We start from the raw sequence: 26678 nt of genomic DNA, 5'->3' as shown, positions 1-26678 counted from the left end.
ATTGTGTAGTGGGAGGGAACCAGTTCTGGCACTAGGGGCAGAGGGGAGGATTATTAACGTTGCACCTTCCTGTTTATATACACGAGTTTTGGTAACCATTTTCTGGTCCTGTACTGAGAGTACAAGTTGTTGTTTTGATTAAACAGTTATCATTACGTTGCCTACGTCTTTCCTTTTTCCTCCGGCACTACAGTAATTAATAAAATACAAAGGTTCCATCTCACAAAACATAATGGAATGTAAAAACTTTGACGCTCAATATCTCTGAACTACCCTAAACGGAGACAGAACCTTATCATTCTAAACGGATATAGAACCTTATCATTCTAAGATCATGACTTGTCCTCAGGACAACAGGTCATGGTATCATAAATATATTCGCTATAAGTTATGTATAACTTACATTCACTTATGGCATTTACTCAGATGTGAGCAGTGTGCCTTGGCCACTTGTGGGCTTTACGCTGCCACTGTATGTCTGTCTCACTGTTCTCCTGCAGCAATTAGCTTCCCACTTACCTCAAATCGCCCCCCGCTTGACATCTCTGTGATAAATGCTAATATATGTGCTTTGTCTCTTTGTTGAGTCATTTAGCCAATTATAGACAGTAATGATTAGCCTCTCTGACTAATCACCACATATAAATGAAGGGAAATTGCTGGAACTGGCTTTTTGTTGGTTGGAAGCTCTCATTTGAATAATGGACGCCCGTGCGGAGGTCTGGAGGCTGTGAGGCTGTAAGGGAGAGGAGGAGTCAGGGCAGACAGTTCGTGACGTTAGAATTATACGGTTCTATCTCCACTTTTGTCCAAATTTAGTTTTTTACAATCTGATCCATTAGGTGTTTATTAATGCCTGTGTGGTGTTATTTTTAAAATGTTGACGCTCAATATCTCTGAACTGCCCTAAACGGAGATAGAACCTTCTCATTCTAAACGGAGATAGAACCTTCTCATTCTAAACGGAGATAGAACCTTCTCATTCTAAACGGAGATAGAACCTTCTCATTCTAAACGGAGATAGAACTTTATCATTCTAAACGGAGATAGAACCTTATCATTCTAAACGGAGATAGAACCTTATCATTCTAAACTGAGAGAACCTTATCATTCTAAACTGAGATAGAACCTTATCATTCTAAACGGAGATAGAACCTTATCATTCTAAACGGAGATAGAACCTTATCATTCTAAACGGAGATAGAACCTTATCATTCCAAACTGAGATAGAACCTTATCATTCTAAACGGAGATAGAACCTTCTCATTCTAAACGGAGATAGAACCTTCTCATTCTAAACGGAGATAGAACCTTATCATTCTAAACGGAGATAGAACCTTATCATTCTAAACGGAGATAGAACCTTATCATTCTAAACGGAGATAGAACCTTATCATTCTAAACGGAGATAGAACCTTATCATTCTAAACAGAGATAGAACCTTATCATTCTAAACGGAGATAGAACCTTCTCATTCTAAACGGAGATAGAACCTTCTCATTCTAAACGGAGATAGAACCTTATCATTCTAAACGGAGATAGAACCTTGTCATTCTAAACGGAGATAGAACCTTATCATTCTAAACGGAGATAGAACCTTATCATTCTAAACGGAGATAGAACCTTCTCATTCTAAACTGAGATAGAACCTTATCATTCTAAACGGAGATAGAACCTTCTCATTCTAAACGGAGATAGAACCTTATCATTCTAAACGGAGATAGAACCTTATCATTCTAAACTGAGATAGAACCTTATCATTCTAAACTGAGATAGAACCTTATCATTCTAAACGGAGATAGAACCTTCTCATTCTAAACGGAGATAGAACCTTATCATTCTAAACGGAGATAGAACCTTATCATTCTAAACGGAGATAGAATAACCTTATCATTCTAAACGGAGATAGAACCTTATCATTCTAAACGGAGATAGAACCCTATCATTCTAAACGGAGATAGAACCTTATCATTCTAAACTGAGATAGAACCTTATAATTCTAAACGGAGATAGAACCTTATCATTCTAAACGGAGATAGAACCTTATCATTCTAAACGGAGATAGAACCTTCTCATTCTAAACGGAGATAGAACCTTCTCATTCTAAACGGAGATAGAACCTTATCATTCTAAACGGAGATAGAACCTTATCATTCTAAACGGAGATAGAACCTTATCATTCTAAACGGAGATAGAACCTTATCATTCTAAACGGAGATAGAACCTTATCATTCTAAACTGAGATAGAACCTTATCATTCTAAACTGAGATAGAACCTTCTCATTCTAAACGGAGATAGAACCTTCTCATTCTAAACGGAGATAGAACCTTATCATTCTAAACTGAGATAGAACCTTATCATTCTAAACTGAGATAGAACCTTATCATTCTAAACGGAGATAGAACCTTCTCATTCTAAACGGAGATAGAACCTTATCATTCTAAACGGAGATAGAACCTTATCATTCTAAACGGAGATAGAACCTTATCATTCTAAACGGAGATAGAACCTTATCATTCTAAACGGAGATAGAACCTTATCATTCTAAACGGAGATAGAACCTTATCATTCTAAACGGAGATAGAACCTTATCATTCTAAACGGAGATAGAACCTTATCATTCTAAACAGAGATAGAACCTTATCATTCTAAACGGAGATAGAACCTTATCATTCTAAACTGAGATAGAACCTTATCATTCTAAACTGAGATAGAACCTTCTCATTCTAAACGGAGATAGAACCTTCTCATTCTAAACGGAGATAGAACCTTATCATTCTAAACGGAGATAGAACCTTATCATTCTAAACGGAGATAGAACCTTATCATTCTAAGCTCACGAGTTGGAGAGTGGGACTGGGTCAGTGGAGGCTGCTGGAGGTCGAAATAATAATAATAATAATAATAATAATAATAATAATAATACATAAGACTTATATAGCGCTTTTCTAGACACTCAAAGACGCTTTACAAACTTTTGAAAAGATCGAGTAGTAATAATAAAAGAAACAAAAAATAAATAAATAAAAGAAAGTATAGGGGTCTTGTTCATTTTTGGATGACTAAATCTAAATCTAAGTGTCTTTGTAGGACAATCTACTCTGTCTGCTGCAATTACACCTAGTAGATTTCGGGCGGAGAAGCGGCGAACAAGCAAGGCCAGCGTCCTCTCTCAACCGGCATTTTTTGACAAGTCCATTATACCTCATATAGTCCTCATTCCATTCCATGCGTTACAATAACCCCCATCCTTTTACATCCACCAGCCCCCCTGAACTGGATATACAATATGTAGCCCAGCATGGTATAGAATCATCTGCACCTATTGCAGTGATCAGTATTGCCTCAAACAGCGTCATGCCATTTGATAGTACTGTGTTTTAGTATTAACCACTGCACTGTGAGAACCTACCGTATCTACATGTACTGTTGGAGTTCCCACAGAGCTGTCAATGTGGCTCTGTCAACCACTAACTGGAATGATTTTAAAAATATAACTGAAATGTACCGGTAGCTGTATTTTACATTTGATCATAATGACAGTTGTTGTCTAGTCGGTGTGGGAGAGTTAAACCGTTGAGATTGAGAATCGGGTTCGTACAGACGGCTGTGTTCCTGAGTGACGCCCCCTAACTATGTGGACGTGTTTTTTGGGTCGCTGGTTTTGATTGACAGATTAACAAATTCAGTCACTGAGCACTGCCACCGCTGCGGGTCCTCGCAGGTGGGCGCCCCCCCCCCCCCCCCCCCCCCCCCTCACAGAGACAGACAGGTGTGTGAGACGGGGACAAGGTTAACAGAGCCAGCGACAGGTAGGTTCAAAGGGCAGCTGTGAGCGTCGGGGTACGAGCTGCGAGGAGAGGGGCGGGCGGACACACCACGACCCGCTCACCTCCCTGTCACTTCATATCCCTCCGCCTCGCCTCGCTGTCTGGCTCCTCGCAAGAGCTCAGAACGTACCGGAAGCTTTGACTTCTGCAACCTCAGTCCCCCATCCTCCGTCCGACCCCCCCTCCCAGAAAACGTACGATACCACCCATCCACTTGTCTTGTGTCAACTGTCTGTCTGTCATCCATGTCTGTCACACCTAAACGCTAAAACGACGTGACACACACAGTGGTGCCCTGCAACACGTAAACCGTGGTCTCACCTCGAAGTGAAGCTCAGTACACCTCCTGTCTAATGACCTTTACCCCCCCCAGAGATCCAGAGGGGTTTGAGCGTATGCGTTCACCCTGAGAAGAAGAAGGGAGTCACATACGAGATGAGTATGTCGTATCTAAATGTCATCAAAAATCAGTCGTGAAACTACAGATGATCACAGACAAGTTTACCAGCCACTCAGAGCCGGCGGTTTAACCCTTTCCACCCCATATGGGAGGGGGGGGTGGGGGGGAGTCGTAGTTTGCCTCCCCACTCAGACAAGATCGCTTCATTTAGCAACAACAATGCGCCCGCCCCCCCGACAAGCTGTCGCATGGCGCCCAACTCCGCAGTGTGCGACCGAGCATGACGGGAAGTTTGATTGGATTTGAAGACGCTAGGAGACGGACTTCTATGGCCCAGCCACTTACAAGCACAGGGGTTCCCCTTCACATTGCATTGTCCCATCGGGGGTATTTTCTCTCTCCCTGTTCTGTGTTAACAAGGCAGGCCAGGCGCTGGGCTGGGCCACAGTGAGGCTGAAAGGAGACCGACATGAAATGTTGTAACGTATCAGAGGATTGGAGGATTTGAATCGGTGAACTTCAAAATGGGCCTAAATTGAACTGTGCCATCCATTCTGTTGAGTGTGTGTTTGTGTGTATGTGTGTGCGCGGTTTGTGATTGTGATTGCATGTCTCTTACCTAAACGAGCTGTTGAGCTGTTGAGCTGTTTTCTGTGAGAGGACTGTCTGTTAAATGGATGTTGGCCACTGATCAGCTAACAGAGCTGGGCCAATGGACCTGGCCTTTGGTCTTGCTAGCGAGCGGGCTTACTGTTAGCGATAGCCTTACTGGGGCTGTCTGTCCTGAGACAGAGGGGTAGGGCAGGGGGTTGTTCTCCACACAACTCTCATGTCTTCATCTGGATCATTTGGGCTAGATTGTGAGGGAGGAACCAGAAGTAGGAATCCTTCTTTTTACCAGAACATAAAAGGACACGGTCCCTCGCCCTCACATGAGCAGGCACACACACACACACACACACACACACACACACACACACACACACCCCTCCCTATCGCGCTATCCTTTTTGTGTTCCTTTTGGATTAGCTGGTGCTTGTTAAACGGGGGGGGGGGGGCAGCAGCGGGGGGGTTGGTGAATTGACAGATTTGAGGAACAACAGGGTTTACAAGTTGTGCTTACAAGTGCGGTTGTGAAGAGAGCTGCTGCTTTTCATCCCAAAGCAGAGGGACTTTCAGTGATTGAGCGGAGAGGAGTTGGAGTGAGCCGCTGATGTACGTGGTGCACGGCTCCTTTTGTCCCTCGGTTTCTTAAGGCTCTTTCTGGGCCTTTATGGCAGCTTAATTGCCTTTGTAGATCTTAAAATATTAGGTTCATTTTCAGAATCTGAAATTATTCACATTATTTTGCTCAGGGTTGTTCCCGAGTACTTAGCTATTTATATAATTCATCTGCCTGGAAGATTAGCAATAAGTAGACTAAACAGCAAGCACAGGTGTACAGAGTGCTTTTGTGAGGCTAAAAGTAGATATAGAAAACACTTGAACTGCCACAAACAATAAATGCTTCCAAACTGAACTACGTTTCACCCTTTTCACTCTTTAGTTTCTTTGTTTCCGCATAGTTCTCATCTTGAAAGTACAAGTTCAAAAAGCATTGCAACAGTTGCACATATATATACTATATACATGTACATATATATATATACTATATACATGTACATATATATACTATATACATGTACATATATATACTATATACTATATACATGTACATATATACAGTACAGGCCAAACGTTTGGACACACCTCCTCATTCAATGTGTTTCCTTTATTTTCATGACTATTTACATTGTAGATTCTCACTGAAGGCATCAAAACTATGAATGAACACATGTGGAATGATGTACTTAACAAAAAAGTGTGAAATAACTCTAAATATGTCTTATATTTTAGATTCCTCAAAGTAGCCACCCTTTGCTTTTTTGTTGTTAATAAAATAAAAATGTTTTGTTGTTAATAAAATATATAATAATAATATTATATATATATATAATAACATATTATTATTAACATATATTATATTTAATATTATTATTATATATTTTATTAACAACAAAAAATGTGTGTGTGTGTGTGTGTGTGTATGTGCGTGCGTGCGTGCGTGTGTGTGTGTGTGTGCATACAACAGGCCTGCTACAGTCAACAGTGTGTGAGTCCTCCCCCCCCCCTACACTGCATGATCGCCCACACTGATCATAGGAACTGCGCACATCGCTGCCAACAGGTTCAAAGAAGCTGCTACACAATGATCCTACGATGTCTCTGGTTTAGTGGCCTTGGGGATAGTGACGTGGACTGGTGATGAGAAGGTCATGAGTTCAAATCCCACCTGGGAACACCACCACTAGTGTGTCCTTGAGTAATGCGGGGTACACACATAAGGAGTTTTTGGCCGGTTTTGGCACGATTTTTGGATGTCTGAAAACGACAGAAAACGAGAGAAAACGCCCGATTGTCAGATGGATCTTAACATTTTCCTATAACAAAATCCTGTGGTGTGAGGTGTGTTAAGAGTCAATTCTCTTCAATTGTGCAATCAACTCTCAACTCTCAACCTGCTCGGAAAATGGGCGTGGGGAACGACAGATTCCGGACTCTCTAGTCTCGTTCCCCAAGCCAGAAATCTCGCGTGAACCCATCCTTTTAATATTGCCTTTAAATTACAAAATAATTACATTAAGATTATATAATGCTTAAAGCACTTTGAGCCGCAACGTTTGCAGGAAAAGCGCTATACAAATAAAGTTATTATTATCTAACGTAGTACCCTGACTGACCTGTACGAGACAACCATGTGCGACAGGGCAAATAAAGTGCAGAAAAACGAAAAGAAGAAGTCAGCTCGCTTCTTGATTGGCGAGCAGGGTTGCCAGATGGGAATGACATTTTCCACCCTAACCACAGTCTAAAACCGCTAATTCCACCAAACAATCTGGCAACCCTATGATTTCTGGTCGGAAGTATTGAACGCATTTCACATTTACGATTGCCGGCCACGCCCATTTTCCGAGCAGGTTGCCAGGAGAGTTGATTGCACAATTGAAGAGAAGTGACTCTTAACACACCTCACACCCCAGGATTTTGTTATAGGAAAATGTTAAGATCCATCTGATAACCGGGCGTTTTCTGTTGTTTTCAGACATCCGAAAATCGCTGAAATCGCAGAAATTCCTTATGTGTGTACCCCGCTTTAGACCTGGGAACACCGCCACTAGTGTGTCCTTGAGTAAGACCTGGGAACACCACCACTAGTGTGCCCTTGAGTAAGACCTGGGAACACCGCCACTCGTGTGCCCTTGAGTAAGACCTGGGAACACCACCACTAGTGTGCCCTTGAGTAAGACCTGGGAACACCGCCACTAGTGTGCCCTTGAGTAAGACCTGGGAACACCGCCACTAGTGCGTCCTTGAGTAAGACCTGGGAACACCGCCACTAGTGTGCCCTTGAGTAAGACCTGGGAACACCGCCACTAGTGTGTCCTTGAGTAAGACCTGGGAACACCACCACTAGTGTGCCCTTGAGTAAGACCTGGGAACACCACCACTAGTGAGTCCTTGAGTAAGACCTGGGAACACCACCACTAGTGTGTCCTTGAGTAAGACCTGGGAACACCACCACTAGTGTGTCCTTGAGTAAGACCTGGGAACACCGCCACTAGTGTGCCCTTGAGTAAGACCTGGGAACACCACCACTAGTGAGTCCTTGAGTAAGACCTGGGAACACCACCACTAGTGTGTCCTTGAGTAAGACCTGGGAACACCACCACTAGTGTGTCCTTGAGTAAGACCTGGGAACACCACCACTAGTGTGCCCTTGAGTAAGACCTGGGAACACCACCACTAGTGTGCCCTTGAGTAAGGCATTTAGCCCTAAAAGTACTCCAGGGAGACTGTCCCTGTAATTGTAAATCGCTTTGGATAAAGGTGTCTGCTAAATGGAAAAAAATATTTATCTTTCCCATTGAATATTAGGTCTACAAAGGCTGCTGTAATAATAACCACACAGACCTGACAGCCTTACAGAAAGGTAAACAAAACAGGTGTGAAATGATATACTGTAGATAAATGTATGTAGGCAGCTGTAAGACTGACTACACTAAAGTAAGAGCTAATTATGGTTCTGTTGGGGGTTGAGAGAGATAATGGAGAATTATCTATTTATTGACCTGATGCAAAGGATAAAAATAAAAAAAACATGCGAGAAGTTGTGACAGGTTCATTAAACCGTTACAACATCTCCAGACCTACAGCAGGTTGGATGTGGCACAACCACCACGGGCTTGCTGAGTAATTAGATTATGATATCATCCACACTTCTGCTCATGGTCGTTTTATTTGTCACACAACATTATTAATACCTCCCAACATCCGCAGTGAAACCTGGATAAGCAAAGACAATGAGCATCTTCACATTCACACGTTACGTTATCCCCTCCGACGACCTGGCCTCCACCTCGACGCCAACTGAAACTTTGCAGAACGAATCTATCATCTATCTTAACTGTCAGTTAAAACGTAGTGGTACGCAGAAAAACTGGAGCTTTTTCAGCAGTGTGTAGGCTTTTCTAAGAACAACTCATTAACACAGACAACCTCTCTCTCTCTCTCTCTCTATCCTCCACATCACACCCCCCCCCCCCCCCCCCCCTCCTCCAACCTGCGAGTGCCGTTTTGAGTAAAGCACTTTTCTCTTTCAGTTACAAAGTCAAGGCTACCATGCCGGGTAGTGATTAAATGTTCTACTCTTTCCCAGAGTGCCTATTCATACGGAGGAGAGGAGGGGAATGAAAGCTTCTGGAACATGCTCTACATGTTTGCTGCTCTACTAACAATTTATTAAAAAAAAAAATCTTTCTATTTTCTTTTTCAGGCCGGATGGGATGGGCACGGTGACGGAGGAGGAGAAGGAACAGTTTGAGGACATGAGGGGCCGACTGCTGAGCATCCTGGAGAACCAGATCATCCATTTTAGGTACAAACAGGACTCAAGTTGTAAAAGAAAACCAGGGGGGGTGGTGGATTTGATCATATGGGGACAGTTTTAGCATCCCCACAGCGTCAGTGACTTCAGCGTCAGTGACTTCAGTGTCAGTGACTTGGTGGTAAAAATGTCATTGCATGTGTGCGTGCCCCCCCCCCCCCCCTCGCCCACAGTATTTTACTCAATATGCGCAAAACTAAATGTTGAAATAGCAGTAATACCACGTTCATTGATAAAATGACATAAGGGATGGAAAGGGGGGATGGCAGTTTTAGAAGGGGGATGATTTTGACTGTTTTTATTTCAGGAGGGGGGATGCCATCCCCCCCCTCATCCCCCCTCAACTCGAGTGCTGGGTACAAACCACTTTCTACGTTCTAGTATCACAATAACAGATCATGGGGGTGTTGGAGTTGATCTGAATGCATATATACGTTAAATCACACGTTGTAAATGAAAGTGTTTGCGACGCAAATGTAAACGCAGGACACATTTAAATCAGGTGTGCGTTGGAACATCAATCATTCCTGCATCAGTGACTTACGCTTCACCCATAAGGCCCTGCGTGACGGCATTGTCACACGCTGTGAGTGCAGCTGACCCAAACCCCGAACCTTGAATGATGGTTTGTTCAATGGATCTGCAGCCATTCAGTTCTCTGAACTACGGCTCTTCAAAGCCTCTCCGTGCTTGTGAAGGGTCCTCCATCTGGCCCCAAGGAGGACCCCGATCAGAGAGGGGAGAGAGGGGAGAGAGGGAAGAGAGGGGAGAGAGGGGAGAGAGGGAAGAGAGGGAAGAGAGGGAAGAGAGGGAAGAGAGGGAAGAGAGGGAAGAGAGGGGAGAGAGGGAAGAGAGGGAAGAGAGGGAAGAGAGGGAAGAGAGGGAAGAGAGGGAAGAGAGGGGAGAGAGGGAAGAGAGAGAGAAGAGAGAGAGAGGAGAGGGGAGAGAGGGAAGAGAGAGAGGAGAGGGGAGAGAGGGGAGAGAGGGAAGAGAGAGACGAGAGGGGAGAGAGGGGAGAGGGAAGAGAGAGGGAGAGAGAGGGGAGAGAGAGGGGAGAGAGGGAAGAGAGAGAGGGGAGAGAGGGAAGAGAGAGACGAGAGGGGAGAGAGGGGAGAGGGAAGAGAGAGGGAGAGAGAGGGGAGAGAGAGGGGAGAGAGGGGAGAGGGGAGAGAGAGAGAGAGAGAGAGAGGGGAGAGAGAGGGTGGCTCTGGACAAGACAGAACCAGCAGGAGTCATTAGCAACACTCCCCAACAAGAGGCCAGTGGCATTAAACAACATCCTAGACATGTTAGGATTATGCTAATGTGGCCAGACAGAAGAGGGTGCATGCAGCAGTTTGTTTAGGATTAACTGTGGGACCACAACAAGGCTGATTAAGAGTCATTTGTTAATTCCTCCCTAACCCCCCCCTTTTTTTTGTTTTGCCTCTTAATATAATATCCACATCTACAAGTCCAGACTTTTTAAGTATGGAGCTAAAAGAAGACAAAATGCTTCCTCTTTCCGATAGTTATACAGGGTATATACAGATCCCTCTGTAACTATCGGAAAGTGGGAAGCATTTTGTCTTCTCTATACTATAGAGCTCTATATTATACACCAGTCAGTTTGTTAACATGTTAAGATTACAGCAGTCTGTAGACGGTATGAACTGTGGTGAATCTAATGATGTCCATGCCTCACGCCTTCCTACAGCATTGTTCTAGATCTGTGATGAGACAGCGTTGTTATAGATCTGTGATGCCTCTGACATTTGCCTTTGCAGATATTGTTTTCCGTTCGGCCGGCCAGACGGGGCCCTCAAAGCCACGCTCTCGCTGCTGGAGAGGGTACGTTATAACATCTCTACCTTATATACCTTATATACCTTATATACCTTATATACCTTATATACGTTACAACACCTGCAGTCTGACGTCTGACTAACATCACCTGCCTGTCTACAAGTCTGTCTGACATCACCTGTCTGTCTACAAGTCTGACTGACATCACCTGTCTGTCTACACGTCTGACTAACATCACCTGTCTGTCTACAAGTCTGACTGACATCACCTGTCTGTCTACAAGTCTGACTGACATCACCTGTCTGTCTACAAGTCTGACTGACATCACCTGTCTGTCTACAAGTCTGACTGACATCACCTGTCTGTCTACAAGTCTGTCTGACATCATCTGTCTGTCTACAAGTCTGACTAACATCACCTGTCTGTCTACAAGTCTGACTAACATCACCTGTCTGTCTACAAGTCTGTCTGACATCACCTGTCTGTCTACAAGTCTGACTGACATCACCTGTCTGTCTACAAGTCTGACTGACATCATCTGTCTGTCTACAAGTCTGTCTGACATCACCTGTCTGTCTACCAGTCTGTCTGACATCACCTGTCTGTCTACAAGTCTGACTGACATCACCTGTCTGTCTACAAGTCTGACTGACATCACCTGTCTGTCTACAAGTCTGACTGACATCACCTGTCTGTCTACAAGTCTGTCTGACATCACCTGTCTGTCTACAAGTCTGACTAACATCACCTGTCTGTCTACAAGTCTGTCTGACATCACCTGTCTGTCTACAAGTCTGACTAACATCACCTGTCTGTCTACAAGTCTGACTGACATCACCTGTCTGTCTACAAGTCTGACTGACATCACCTGTCTGTCTACAAGTCTGTCTGACTAACATCACCTGTCTGTCTACAAGTCTGTCTGACATCACCTGTCTGTCTACAAGTCTGTCTGACATCACCTGTCTGTCTACAAGTCTGACTGACATCACCTGTCTGTCTACAAGTCTGTCTGACATCACCTGTCTGTCTACAAGTCTGTCTGACATCACCTGTCTGTCTACAAGTCTGACTGACATCACCTGTCTGTCTACAAGTCTGACTGACATCACCTGTCTGTCTACAAGTCTGTCTGACATCACCTGTCTGTCTACAAGTCTGACTAACATCACCTGTCTGTCTACAAGTCTGTCTGACATCACCTGTCTGTCTACAAGTCTGACTAACATCACCTGTCTGTCTACAAGTCTGACTGACATCATCTGTCTGTCTACAAGTCTGACTGACATCACCTGTCTGTCTACAAGTCTGTCTGACATCACCTGTCTGTCTACAAGTCTGACTAACATCATCTGTCTGTCTACAAGTCTGACTAACATCATCTGTCTGTCTACAAGTCTGACTAACATCACCTGTCTGTCTACAAGTCTGTCTGACATCACCTGTCTGTCTACAAGTCTGTCTGACATCACCTGTCTGTCTACAAGTCTGACTAACATCACCTGTCTGTCTACAAGTCTGACTGACATCATCTGTCTGTCTACAAGTCTGTCTGACATCACCTGTCTGTCTACAAGTCTGTCTGACATCACCTGTCTGTCTACAAGTCTGACTAACATCACCTGTCTGTCTACAAGTCTGTCTGACATCACCTGTCTGTCTACACGTCTGTCTGACATCACCTGTCTGTCTACAAGTCTGTCTGACATCACCTGTCTGTCTACAAGTCTGACTGACATCACCTGTCTGTCTACAAGTCTGTCTGACATCATCTGTCTGTCTACAAGTCTGTCTGACATCACCTGTCTGTCTACCAGTCTGTCTGACATCACCTGTCTGTCTACAAGTCTGACTAACATCACCTGTCTGTCTACATGTCTGTCTGACATCACCTGTCTGTCTACAAGTCTGTCTGACATCACCTGTCTGTCTAAAGTCTGTGTATTCTTGTGTATTCTTGTGTCCCTTAAACCGAAACATATGTTTGAAATCACTTGTGGTGTTTTTTTTTTTTTTTCAATCCACACGTCTGCATTAGATATGTTTTTCTTGTCTGGTAGGAAAACTATCTGATGTTTGACTCATATTGTCACACTTCAAGGTTCCTGACAGCTGTTTTGTTTGATTTTTCTAGGTTTTAATGAAGGACATCACCACGCCTGTCCCTCCTGAGGAGATGAAGAAGTTGGTCCAGAAGTGTCTGGAGAAAGCTGCTCTCATCAACTACTCCCAGCTCACAGACTACGCCCAGATTGAGGGTTCGTACGAGAGCAGCGTTTGATCAGTGATGTCAGTGTTTGGTTGTGATTAGGGGTGGGACGATTAGAAAATGTCATGTCACGATTATCGTGGGCAAAATAATCGCGATCCACGATATTATCGCGAGAATTTAAAAAAATAAAAAAAATAAAAATCTTTTTTATGCCAATAAAACACACTGTAATCACTTTAACTTAGATTTTGTTGTATTTTTAGGACATTTTAAGTCAGTAATTCAAATTCTGATTCGAGTGGCACATATCTCTGGCCATAATCCGGGTCCTTAATGTGGTATATGAGGTCAAAATCCTAAGTATGACAAAAATGGCTCAAATAGCCCCAGCCCTCTAAGGGTTAAGAAAGAGCAATTCCTTTTCGGCCAATCAGCACCTTTCATTAACGTACCCAAGGAAGTTTAAAGAACGCACTCCCAGTGTTGCCAACTTTCCAGAGCCCCTTGGCGACTTAATTAGTCAAAAGCGACCAGCGACAAATCTAACTTCCTTTTCTGGTCATTTGGGGAATTATTGTAAAGCATCTAACATATCCTGTATTCCACGGTTCACGTTACAACCGAGCTCAGGAGAGACGAGTAGGGATACAGTCTATGGGGAGCGAGGGTTGCCGTCTCCTCTCTCCCTCAACAGTCGCTAACTTGACTGCAAAAGTAATGTAGCCTAGGCTGAAAAATAGCGCCAGACATTTGTTAAACACAGTTTATTCATAACATACGATTATGACGATTATTCAAATAATTAAAATTCTCCACGATTAAGTTATCGCGGGTGTTTTTATCGGGATTAACGAAAAAAACGATAATCGTCCCATCCCTAGTTGTGATATGCAGTCGCCATGTTTGTGTGTCTGGTTCTGAGCTGACGTCACAATGCTGGTGTGTGTTTGTGTGTTTCTGTGTTTGTGTGTTTCTGTGTGTGTGTGTTTGTGTGTGTCTGTCACAGCAGCTGGCGCTCACACGGCCCAGGATAAGAGGTTGGAGGACATGATGAGGTTGGGGGAACTCTGCATCGAGGTCCTGCAGCAGAACGACGAACACCACTCTGAGGTAGGTAGGGACTAACACAGTACAATCACAACCTTACAATGCCAACCTTACAATGCCAACATGACAATGCCAACCTTACAATGCCAACCTTACAATGCCAACCTTACAATACCAACCTCACAATGCCAACCTTACAATGCCAACCTTACAATACCAACCTCACAATGCCAACCTTACAATGCCAACCTGACAATGCCAACCTTACAATGCCAACCTTACAATGTCAACCTTACAATGCCAACCTGACAATGCCAACATGCTCAAATCAAAAGCTAACAGAATCCTAGTTTAACATTACACTGCACTATTCACATTCTATACAGATGCGTCAGAAATAATGTCTTCCCAGTTCATTGTAGTTATTTCTCTTGTTTAGTAGTTTTTTGTTCTTCTCTTTTCTCTGTAAGGGCTTATTGTTATTATTATTATATTATTTTGGTTACCACATTGAGAGAAATAAATTAAAAGTACATGAATACAGTGTATATGATGTCTCTCCTGTAACCTCAATGGAAATAATATTCCTTCTACTTCTGCTGATCGTACATGGCTTGATCCCAGTGTTGTTCTGTGAGACATTTCAATCACTCTACTGCAGTGGAAGTGAACCTTTTCTCCAGATAAGCTTCCTTGTCACATCGAGACTCTTAAACCGTTATTATTATATATATATATATTTTTTTTAAAGATATCCCTTCACATGGCACAGCAGACGGTACTGCTTTTGATCATTTCATTTACTCTCTTGATCACTTATTGTGCTGCTGTCCATTTCTCCCCCTGTCTGTCTGTCTGTCTGTGTTGGCAGCTGTGTGCCGAGGCGATGCCTCCACACGTGCCAGTGCTGTAGTAGCGTCTCTGGCAGGCAGGCATGACAACAACGCCCACGACCCATACTGACACACCGCTCCTACCCTACCACTGTAAAACTGATCAATCATAGGTGTTGAGATGTCCTCCAAAACCACTTTTATTCTCCTAAGTGGCAGCGGGGCTTAAGACATCTGTTTTCTGAGCGACTGGGAGATATTTATAGCCGGCAGCAATCTGCGTCTGTCACAGCGACAAACGAGACGAGTCTCAGCGCTGTGGAGGTTTGAGAGGAGAGATGGCCGCGTCAGAACGTCAGAACGTCAGAACGTCCCACACGCTGTCAGAGACAGAAACTTTGACACGTCGTGACGTTAGAATTATAAGGTTCTATCTCCATTTTTGTCAAAATTTAGTTTTTATCTGATCCATTAGGTGTTTATTAATGCCTGTGTGGTGTTATTTTTAAAATGTTGACATTTTTGAGTTAGTAATTAATAAAATACTAAGGTTCCATCTCACAACACATAATGGAATGTAAAAAAAAAAAACTTTGACGCTCAATATCTCTGAACTGCCCTAAACGGAGATAGAACCTTATCATTCTAAACGGAGATAGAACCTTATCATTCTAAGCTCACGAAGTGAATCACAGTGTCTTACAGTTTGGTTGTCCTCACCTGTTCTTGTGGTTGAGTTATGGCCTCTGTGTTTGTGTGGTGAAACAAGGTTGGTGATTCGTTGGTTCTGTGCTGCTTACAAATGCTCTCAGGTTTTCTCTTCCTTATTTCTCCCTTTACTTTCTCCTCCGTTTCTTTTTCTTTTTTTTAAATGACTTGAAAAGGGAAGAGAGGTAAGCTCGTCTCTGTCGTGTTCCTGTCATGTCCATGTTTGTCCAATCATACGACGGCCGTCGCCATGCCGATGTTGTTTGTAACTCATATTCCACTCTCCAATCATAACCTCTTCAGTCCAGCCCGGGTCACGTGCGTATTGAAGAGAATACTAATAGAAACCAGGAAACTGTTGAGGGACTTGAGGTGTAATTAAGTTCAAATCAACTGTGCTGTCAGTTTGGACGAGCCAGGCAGACACTGACATAAATGAACACGATTCTAACCGACGATAGGGTCTCATACTGCAGGACTAATTCTCCACGTCAAGCTGTCTTGATGCAATGACTGCATGAGCAGACATGATGGTAGCTCTCACACTGGACGATGACACTGAACCCCTCTCACCCTCCTCTCACCCTCCTCTCACCCTCCTCTCACCCTCCTCTCACCCTCTTCTCACCCTCCTATTCAATGTTTGGTAATTGCCAGGAAAACAGCAGAAGGTGAGCTTGGCTGCTAAGACACGTCAGTCTTCTTATGCATCAAGAAAAAGCCTAAAAAAACAAAGGAGCATTTGGACACGATATCCAGACACAGACAGCAGCCCATTCTTTAAAAAGGATATAATAATAATAATAATAATAATAATAATAATAATAATAATAATAATAATAATAATAACAATAATAATAATAATAATAATAGTAATAATAATAATACATAATAATAACAATTAGTAATAATAATAATAATAATAATAATAATAGTAATAATAATAATAACAATAATAATAATAACAATACTACTACTAATAATAACAATAATAATAATAATAATAATAATAATAACAATAATAATAATGATAATAATAATAATAAATAATAATAATAAAAATAATAATAATAGTAATAGTAATAATAATCATAATAATAGTAATACTAATACTAATAATAATAATAATAATACATTAGACTTATAAAGCGCTTTTCTAGACACTCAAAGACGCTTTACAAACTGAAAATATCGAGTAGTAATAATAAAAAGCAAACAAACTAAATAAATAAATAAAAGAAAGTATAGGGGCGTAATTAAGGTAGTGCTGGGGACACATGGGAAGGGGAGGGGGAGAGGGTTAACTGGTGAAGGCGAGCTTGAAGAGGTGGGTTTGGAGGGCCTGTTTAAATGTTGGCAGGGTGTTGGCCTGTCTGATGTGGTTGGGGAGGGCGTTCCAGAGGGACGGGGCTGCGGCTGAAAAGGCCCCATCACCCAAGGGGATATGTTCGTGATCATTTTAGTTCTATCGAATAGGCAATTTTAGAAAAAAGTTTTAGTGAGTAATAGTGTAAGTAAGTTTGAGTTGAATTACCCTTTATCAGATTAATCATAGATCATCAGTGATTTATTTGACAGAAACCTGAAGCATTTTTATATCAAACACACGATTCTGGCAGGGATGAGGAGCAAGTTCAGCCACAGATTTGTTCTCCCCCGTCAAAGTACAAAAAGATTTGGACAGTCCTTTATTCCAGCTGCACTCCGACTCTACAACCAGGCCCTGCAGGGTGGGGGAGACCTGGAGATGGAACTTTTGGAACTTTTTACTTATTGAGCCTGCACTGTTTTATGTTTTTTATTGAATGTTTTTCTGTTTTCTGTACTGAATGTTTTCTGCCCTAACTGAGCTGTTTGACAACAAAATTTCCCCATTGGGGACAATAAAGGTTTTCAATCAATCAATCAATCGATTCACAGTCACACACTGATAATTCACACACTTAATTATGTAACTAGTACAGTATAATCCATCCTTAATGAAGCATAGTAATACATCACAATCTATATACATATTTCAGCATATTAACTCATTGTATTTTCCAAGGGAGTATTGACAACCATACAAATGAAAGACTACTAGAGCCTGAAATATATATAAACTGGAGCCTGATGTGTAGTTGGGTTTTTACAGAGCAATAGATGTACAATTGCTAATGAATGAATAATTGTCTATAATGAAGTTTATGAATGAATAATTGTCTATAATGAAGTTTATGAATGAATAATTGGACTAGAATTATGTTGATTGAACAAGAGTTACTCAGCATATGGAGTCACACAGTAAGATATTATTAGATATGATTATTACCTGGTTAAATAAAGATGCCATGTCTGGCGTGAACTGCCCGCTTCAGGTCAGAATCCAAAACACAAATCTTCTTTATCCTGAGCCGTTCTTTGGTTTGATTTGTTTGAATGCTTTGGGTCGTTGTCTTGTTGAAAGACCCATTTGCAGCCCAGCTTTAGCTCCTTGACTGATGGCTTGAAGTTCTGTTCAAGCCAATCTTCTGATATACCTCAGAATTCATGGATCCCTTAATGCTTAATCCTCCTAAATTTCGTTGTTTGGTACCTGTACTCAGGGTTCGAGTTATAAGCTGAACTCTGTGGGGGTCTCCAAAATAACAGTGCGAAATGTTCTCATGCACGCGCGAATCATGCCCACACAGCGATGGGACTTACAAGTTTTAATTAGCTATAGGCAGTAGCGGATTAAGGTGGTCAGTGGCCCTAGGCTACTCCTTTGTGTGAGGACCCCCCGCCCCCATACACAAGCCTCCCCCCTCCCCAAAATATACAACTCACGAGCACCCTGCACACACACACCACTCATAATGCTTTACCATAAAACACTTAAACACTTTAATAACACAATAACACAACAGTGTTAATAATGCAAAGAATAAAAAAAAGGTTCAGTGCATTCAGTTCTGTCTCTATTGCTCTCCTCTCCCGTTGTCTCTCTGTTACTGTCCTGTTGTCTGTCTCTCTGTTGCTGTCCTGTTGTCTGTCTCTCTGTTGCTGTCCTGTTGTCCGTCTCTCTGTTGCTCCCCTCAGCTCTAAATGAAAGAAATGAATTAGCTAATTAGTTGGCATGTAAACATATAGTTAGGGTTGGGTACAGTTTGGGTTTTATTCGATACCGGTGACAAATCGATACTTTAAAAACGGTACCGGTACAGAAACATCATCCTCATCCTCAAATCCCAACATATCCTGACGCTACAGCTGCAGGCTACTCATTTCACCACATCAACAGCCCCACATGAAACAACAGCTATAAAAGCGATAGTCACACATGTATCTCGGCCAATAATTTTGTTATTTTTGCTATACAGAAGGAGCGAAAAATACATTAGGTTAGTACACTAGGTTAGTAAAAAGTAAAAGCCACCTTACCTTTACGGAGACAAGATAGACCAAAGGGGTCTGTTTTCAGTAGGCTGAGTGGTCTGTTTTCAGTAGGCTGAGTGGTCTGTTTTCAGTAGGCTGAGTGGTCTGTTTTCAGTAGGCGGAGTGGTCTGTTTTCAGTAGGCTGAGTGGTCTGTTTTCAGTAGGCGGAGTGGTCTGTTTTCAGTAGGTAGCAGAGTCCTCAGTAGTAGCAGCAGTAGTAGTAACAGTAGTAGCAGCAGGGCTAACGTTAGGTGTCATAGCAGGTTTCTTTGATAAAAACCCGACATTTTCTAGGCTTGATGACCCGGTCGGCAGCAGTGGCCTTTTTTTGGGTGGCATGGTAGCTACTGTATGTATATACTCCTGTATAGCTAATGAATGAATGTTTGCTTCTCAATAATAGGCTAGGTGCACGATCTCACTACTTCCTGAAAGGCAACTGGTGTCTCACTCTATTGGTTTAATTGATTAATCAGCTGTGCACTGTGTGTTCCAACGGTTTACCGCACAGCTGATTAATCAACCTTTTGCTGTTGCACAATATTCTACTGCGCCCCATGGTGTCTTGGTGGTGAAGTGCAGGCAGTCAAAGGCATACTGTCATTCACAGGAGATTAATGGTGCGCGTAGTTCTTTTGAAAAACGTGTTTATTTTACAATATTTATAATATAAATTAAATAATATTCATTACATTGACATTTTGATCAAATAATAGTTGTGGTAATGTATTATTAGCGACCCCCACAGATTTTTGATTTTACTGCCTTCATGGGAGCTCAGAGAGCCTCAGACCATCTCTATGGGAGCTCAGCTCCCATTGGCTCCCACATAACTCGAACCCTGCCTGTACTGTAGCATTGACAATAAAGTCCATACATTCATTCATTCATTCATTCATGAATCCCTTAATGATGTGGAGTCGGCCAGGTCCAGAGGAGGAAAAGCAGCCCAGATCATGACATTCCCTCCACCATGCTTGACTGGTTACTTTCGAGCATTCCTTAAATGGACCTAGGTGTCATGCGGTCCAGCCCCGTCCTATAGGGCCTACTCAAGGACGCGATTAACTTGTGGTGGATTTTCATCAATAAAAGGATGGATTTTCATCAATACACAATCATGGTACTTGGGATACTCTCTCAATTACACAACCATCCAAAGTTCAAATATTGAAGTCTGTTTCTGTCTAAGAGTGGGATCTAGAAAGTTGCATTTATTTCGTTTCGCTCCATTTAAAACCAGTTTAAGCTCTAGAAGTGAATGAAGTGAGCGCTGGATTGAGTCAAAGGCAGAAAGGCTGTCTGCAAAACAGATAACATTCCTTCCAATGTAGGAGCAGATGTATACATCACTGTATCATCAACATAAAAGTGCATCTTACAGACATTTTTAAATGAGACAATGTTATTGATATACAAGGTGAAGAGGACCTAGAATTGACCCCTGTGGTGCACCTATAGTGATCTCCATAAAAGCGGATTGAATAGAGTCACAACAACTAGCATGTGTCCTAGGCATATATCAAAGTAAATGGCAGATATCTAAGCAAAGCAACTCAGGTGCAATGTCCTTCATATCAGCACGATGACTGTTATACAGTGTAAGTTGAGTTTCGTCGAGGAACAAAGTGATCGTAAAGTGAATAAAGATCAGCATTTCCCAGCCTTTGTAAGGGTGAGAAAAATGAGTGGTTGGTTGACAATGAGTGGCTGCTGTGTCACCCCATACTCTCTCCCTCTCGACTTAAATGTCTCACTCTGTCGCACTCTCCTCTAGCTCCTTCTTGCTTTCAGTTACATACCTTTCATTCCACCTTCTCCTTCTCTTTCTCAGAATCTGTACTGCTCGCTCTCTCTTTGTGAAGAGTCAATTCCAGCAGTTATGTGAGGATGGCGATTGGTGTGAATGTGGAGATGGGGATGGGGATGGGGTAAGCGATTGGTAAAAAAAAAAAAAAAAAAAATGGCGCAGAGGCAGTCTTTAGTGATGTTTATTGTCATGGTCACTGAAAAGACACATCTGAAAAGGCTGATGGTGAACGACCCTCAAGGCCACATAACGTACTGTAGCTGTCAGATATAGATCTGCTACGACCATCGGGCTAGCACACACTAACGTAGACACATACACACACACACACACTAACGTAGACACATACACACACACACACACACACACACTAACGTAGACACATACATGCACACACACACACTAACGTAGACACATACATGCACACACACATATATACACAAACATACAAAAACAAACAAACAAACAATGCCTTTCTTCAGTGTGTGACATTCCTTGATGTTCTTGTTGCACTTTTCAACCGTCATGCCGACTGGCTGCTATGGAGGGCAGAAGGCCTCTCTCTGAGGTAACTGTTATACTGTATATCTATATATCTATATAACAATGCATGTGTTACGGTACATGTGGGAAAACTAGGGTTAGGGTTAGGTGCTAGGATGACTTGGTACATGCTGGCATGTCTAACCCTAACCCTAACCCTAATCCTAACCCTAACCGTAGCACACTAGCACCTAACCCTACCCCTAACCCTAACCCTAACCCTAACCTTAACCCTAGCATCCTAGCACCTAACCCTAACCCTAGTTTTCCCACATGTACCGTAACATACAGTATATATATATATATATATATATATATATATATATATATATATATATATATATATATATATATATATATATATATATAACAATTTATGTATAAAAAAGCCAGTCTGGAGTTAGCCAAAACTTACCTGGGGAAGCCAAACCCATTCTGGGAGAACGGGAGATCTGTGTACAGATGAGACCAGAATGGAGCTTTTTGACAGAGCACATCATTCTACCGTTTACAGAAAACAAAATGAGGCCTTCAAAGAAAAGACCATGGTCCAGAAGTGCTGGGGTGACAATATTTATGTCCATGACGGTATATTCAAAATATGTATTAAAAAATGTTTTATGTGGCTTATGTTTTATTTTATAGATTGTGGATTTAAATACCGGTAATACTGTAGGTCGACTGGCACTTTCTCTCAGCCCCCTCAAACAGTCTGATAATTGAACACACTCTATAATGGATGTATGCACAGGAGAGAGGGTGAGTGAATGGTGAATGACATAAAACAATAAGCTGGATAATTACCGGTATCGTGTACAGCGAGAGCAATCTGTAGGTGGTTGACTTTGTCTGCTTGCTAAAAATAAACATCCATCAAGAACAGCTTGAAACTGGAAAGTTATCCTAAAGGGTGCAAGCTTAAATGCCTACTGCTTTGGGCGGCTGTGTCTCAGGAGGTAGAGTCGCCGCCTAATGAACACAAGGTTGGCAGATCGGCGGTTCGAGCCCCGGCTGGCCACATGTCGAAGTGTCCTTGGGCAAGACACTGAACCCCAAATAGCTCCCAGTGAGCGGGCCAGCGCCATTGGTGTGTGAATGTGTGTGTGAATGGGTGAATGAGAGGCCGTTGTAAAGCGCTTTGGAATAAGGCGCTATATAAGTCAGTCCATTTACCATTCACTTCAGGCAGTTATTATGTGCAAAGGGTTGTCGACCAAGTATTAAACATGAGTGCTTTATTTGGACATTATATAATTTTTTTCCAACACTTTTGGAGCTCTGAAATATGTAGCAGCTGTTTTGCGTGTGTTTTGATTCAGAGCGATTGTCTGGTATTTGGTTTGAGGTGGACCAACATTCAAATAAGCACATCTGCTTCAACTATTTTCAATTTTGATTCCCATGTATGAGACATAATTTGAAACCTTACGATCTACACTTTCATAATCTGGAAAAAACTGAAAAATGACCGTGCCCTACTTTTTCACCAGACCCTGTCACATATTGACATGGATACATTTTTGGAGAGGTGGGGAATAGAAGCATTGATAGTTAAAGATATGATGTGGTTAAAGAACACCATCATCAAACACTCATTTCACTATACAGTATTATTGTATTGTAAATAGTTTCTGATATTGTAGTTTCTAGCTATTAGTTTCTGGTAATCTGGTACCACTGAATGGTAAATACCCCTCCTGCTGATCTTGCATCTTCAATGGCTTTGCAGGTTAAAAAACCCATCATGTTGCTGCCTGCCTCCCTACCACAGTGTGTGGCTGTAGAAGGTCTTCTCTTTATGCTACACGTCCCTGTTTGGCTGTTTGGCTGTTAGGTTACATTCATTCAATGACTGCTTCGATTGCACACGGCATGTTCTTTTCCTTTTCATGGCTGCCTTCATTCACTCCATCTGTCTGTCTCTCCTTGGTCACTTTGTTCCTCGTCCTCCTCTGATTGTGTCGTTTCATGCATTGTTTTGATCTATTCTTCAATACGTCCTCTTAAAGGGACGGTTCACCATTTTCTGTAATGGCATTGATGACAGAACAGCTGCTTCTGGCTCCGCTCGCTGTAATGGAAGCTCAGAGGACGAGTAGACTAGAAACAAAAGCAGAAATATACATTTTGTAACATTCAAAGCTTAGAATAAAGCGCTGATATACGTATGGAGGTAGTACGCATTGTTTATTATGCATTTTTAGCTCTCAAATGTATTTATTTAGTATTTTGTGTTTGGATTCCTGGTGAAACTTACAATACACGTAAGTTGACGTACAAGCCTCACGCAACTTATTCAAAAATGAGTTTTGATCTAATTTTCGAAAAGACTACATATATATTATCAATCAGAGTGTTCCTAAATGGTTTCATAAAGGGCATTTAGTGAACAAAGTCTACTTCCATTACAGGGAGCTCGCTGTAGCTTGGCTAGTAAAGTAAACCCAACATTATCGCAGTTTGTATTTTTTATATTATTATTATTATTATTATTATTATTATTATTATTATTTTCCCTTTTTGGTCTTTTTCTTTCTTAACATTTTTCTTTCTATCTCTCTGTCTATCCCTTCTTCCCTGTTCTCTATCGCCACGTGAAGGCTTTCTCCTGGTGGCCAGACATGATGGCCGAGCACGCAGAGACCTTCCTGACCCTCTACACCGTAGACATGGACGGAGCTCTGCAAGTCCAGCCTGTAGATTCATGGGATAGCTTCCCCCTGTTCCAGCTGCTCAACAACTTCCTGAGATCTGACCGTAAGTCCCCCTGTCCTCCTGTACCCCCTGTCCCCCTGTCATCCTGTACCCCCTGTCCCCCTGTCCTCCCTCCACTGTACCCACCTCCCTCCTCCTCCATCTCTGACCCACCAGGTTGTTATAAACATCTAGTGTTGGGTTACCGTGCGTCCAGTGGTCTAGTCTAGTGTTTTCTAGTGGGTATACTGTGATTTTTCCCTCCCAGCCTCATATCGTTCATTTCGTAACGGCATAAAAATATATTTGCGCTCCCTGTCTAACGTTATATATCTAACATTACATGTTTGTTTGTTTTAAATGCTGATCTGTGCATGATAGTGCTGCATTTGGACATATTTCATGTCGCATTTCCCCCCGTTGATGGTATATGACGCTATAGTCAGTCCCAATGGTCCAGAAGTCAAGTGCTTCGTAACACAGACAGAGTGAATTTTATGAATGAAAGTGAAAGTTCTGTCACAAAACGCCGTTACGTATCCTCGCACATTTTTAAGTGGGTATATGGAAATCCTTGGCCTTTTCTAGTGGGTATACGGCGTAGTCCTGCGTATCACCTAGACTACACCACTGCGTGCGTCCTTCCATGTGGCTCTGTCCCCCTCCCTGTTTCTTTTGTTCCCTCCTTCTCCCTCTCCCCCTCCTCAGCCCTCTTGTTTTACGCCCCTTCCCTATTTAAAGCACAGGCCACTGCAACCTCCCTCTGCAACCTCCCTCTGCAACCTCCCACTGCAACCTCCCACTGCAACCTCCCACTGCAACCTCCCACTGCAACCTCCCTCTGCAACCTCCCTCTGCAACCTCCCACTGCAACCTCCCACTGCAACCTCCCACTGCAACCTCCCTCTGCAACCTCCCTCTGCAACCTCCCTCTGCAACCTCCCTCTGCAACCTCCCTCTGCAACCTCCCTCTGCAACCTCCCACTGCAACCTCCCTCTGCAACCTCCCTCTGCAACCTCCCACTGCAACCTCCCTCTGCAACCTCCCACTGCAACCTCCCTCTGCAACCTCCCACTGCAACCTCCCTCTGCAACCTCCCACTGCAACCTCCCTCTGCAACCTCCCACTGCAACCTCCCACTGCAACCTCCCTCTGCAACCTCCCACTGCAACCTCCCTCTGCAACCTCCCACTGCAACCTCCCTCTGCAACCTCCCTCTGCAACCTCCCACTGCAACCTCCCTCTGCAACCTCCCACTGCAACCTCCCTCTGCAACCTCCCTCTGCAACCTCCCACTGCAACCTCCCTCTGCAACCTCCCTCTGCAACCTCCCACTGCAACCTCCCTCTGCAACCTCCCTCTGCAACCTCCCACTGCAACCTCCCTCTGCAACCTCCCACTGCAACCTCCCTCTGCAACCTCCCTCTGCAACCTCCCACTGCAACCTCCCACTGCAACCTCCCTCTGCAACCTCCTTCTGCAACCTCCCTCTGCAACCTCCCACTGCAACCTCCCACTGCAACCTCCCTCTGCAACCTCCCACTGCAACCTCCCTCTGCAACCTCCCACTGCAACCTCCCTCTGCAACCTCCCTCTGCAACCTCCCACTGCAACCTCCCTCTGCAACCTCCCTCTGCAACCTCCCTCTGCAACCTCCCTCTGCAACCTCCCACTGCAACCTCCCACTGCAACCTCCCACTGCAACCTCCCTCTGCAACCTCCCTCTGCAACCTCCCACTGCAACCTCCCTCTGCAACCTCCCTCTGCAACCTCCCTCTGCAACCTCCCACTGCAACCTCCCACTGCAACCTCCCTCTGCAACCTCCCTCTGCAACCTCCCTCTGCAACCTCCCTCTGCAACCTCCCTCTGCAACCTCCTCTGCAACCTCCCACTGCAACCTCCCTCTGCAACCTCCCTCTGCAACCTCCCTCTGCAACCTCCCTCTGCAACCTCCCGGCTCTGAGCTGTCTGTCTGTCAACCTCCCGGCTCTGAGCTGTCTGTCTGTCAACCTCCCGGCTCTGAGCTGTCTGTCTGTCAACCTCCCGGCTCTGAGCTGTCTGTCTGTCAACCTCCCGGCTCTGAGCTGTCTGGAAAAACACGTTCCATCGTTCTCAGCGCATGTTCTCGCCACTAAAAGCACTAATTAACACCGGCGACGCCACAGACAACAAGCCTCGTTAAGAAAAGAGGTTAATTGCGCTTATTTGCTCCCTCGTTGGTAACATGGTAATTAACATAAGCGTTGATGAGGTAAACAGCACTGAAGAAGAAGGAGGGAAGACTAAGATGTGGAACATGACGGTAGAGGAGTTGACCTGTCAGGGGATGGTGGCGGTGTCGCTACCCACCACAGCTGTCAGCGGACGCTACCTGTCACCCGTAATGCGAGGAGTCGTCTCAGAGACAAGAGAGCATAAGCACCGTGTAAGACA

The 26678-nt window shown here is 43.4% G+C and overlaps 1 protein-coding gene across 4 annotated transcripts in view; it reads left to right on the top strand.

Annotated features, from left to right (window-relative positions):
- The window catches only part of cadps2 (Ca++-dependent secretion activator 2), a gene marked incomplete at its 3' end in the record, with an annotated part of 199098 nt that overhangs the window by 123085 nt on the left and 49335 nt on the right, over nucleotides 1-26678 (top strand). For 2 of the 4 annotated variants that reach the window (XM_080545181.1, XM_080545182.1), the window contains exons 14-18: nucleotides 9105-9206; nucleotides 10982-11045; nucleotides 13135-13258; nucleotides 14222-14322; nucleotides 24150-24306. In XM_080545181.1, coding sequence (XP_080401307.1) covers nucleotides 9105-9206; nucleotides 10982-11045; nucleotides 13135-13258; nucleotides 14222-14322; nucleotides 24150-24306 — 548 coding nt within the window. Of the gene's footprint in view, nucleotides 1-9104; nucleotides 9207-10981; nucleotides 11046-13134; nucleotides 13276-14221; nucleotides 14323-24149; nucleotides 24307-26678 lie in introns of all 4 variants that reach the window. The other 2 variants (XM_080545180.1, XM_080545179.1) reach the window with 1 other exon arrangement.

This window comes from Nansenia antarctica, assembly GCF_963989245.1.
Source record: "Nansenia antarctica genome assembly, chromosome: 14".
Taxonomy (NCBI): domain Eukaryota; kingdom Metazoa; phylum Chordata; class Actinopteri; order Argentiniformes; family Microstomatidae; genus Nansenia; species Nansenia antarctica.
Note: the sequence above shows the minus strand (reverse complement) of the source record. Positions and strands in the feature narration are given on the sequence as shown.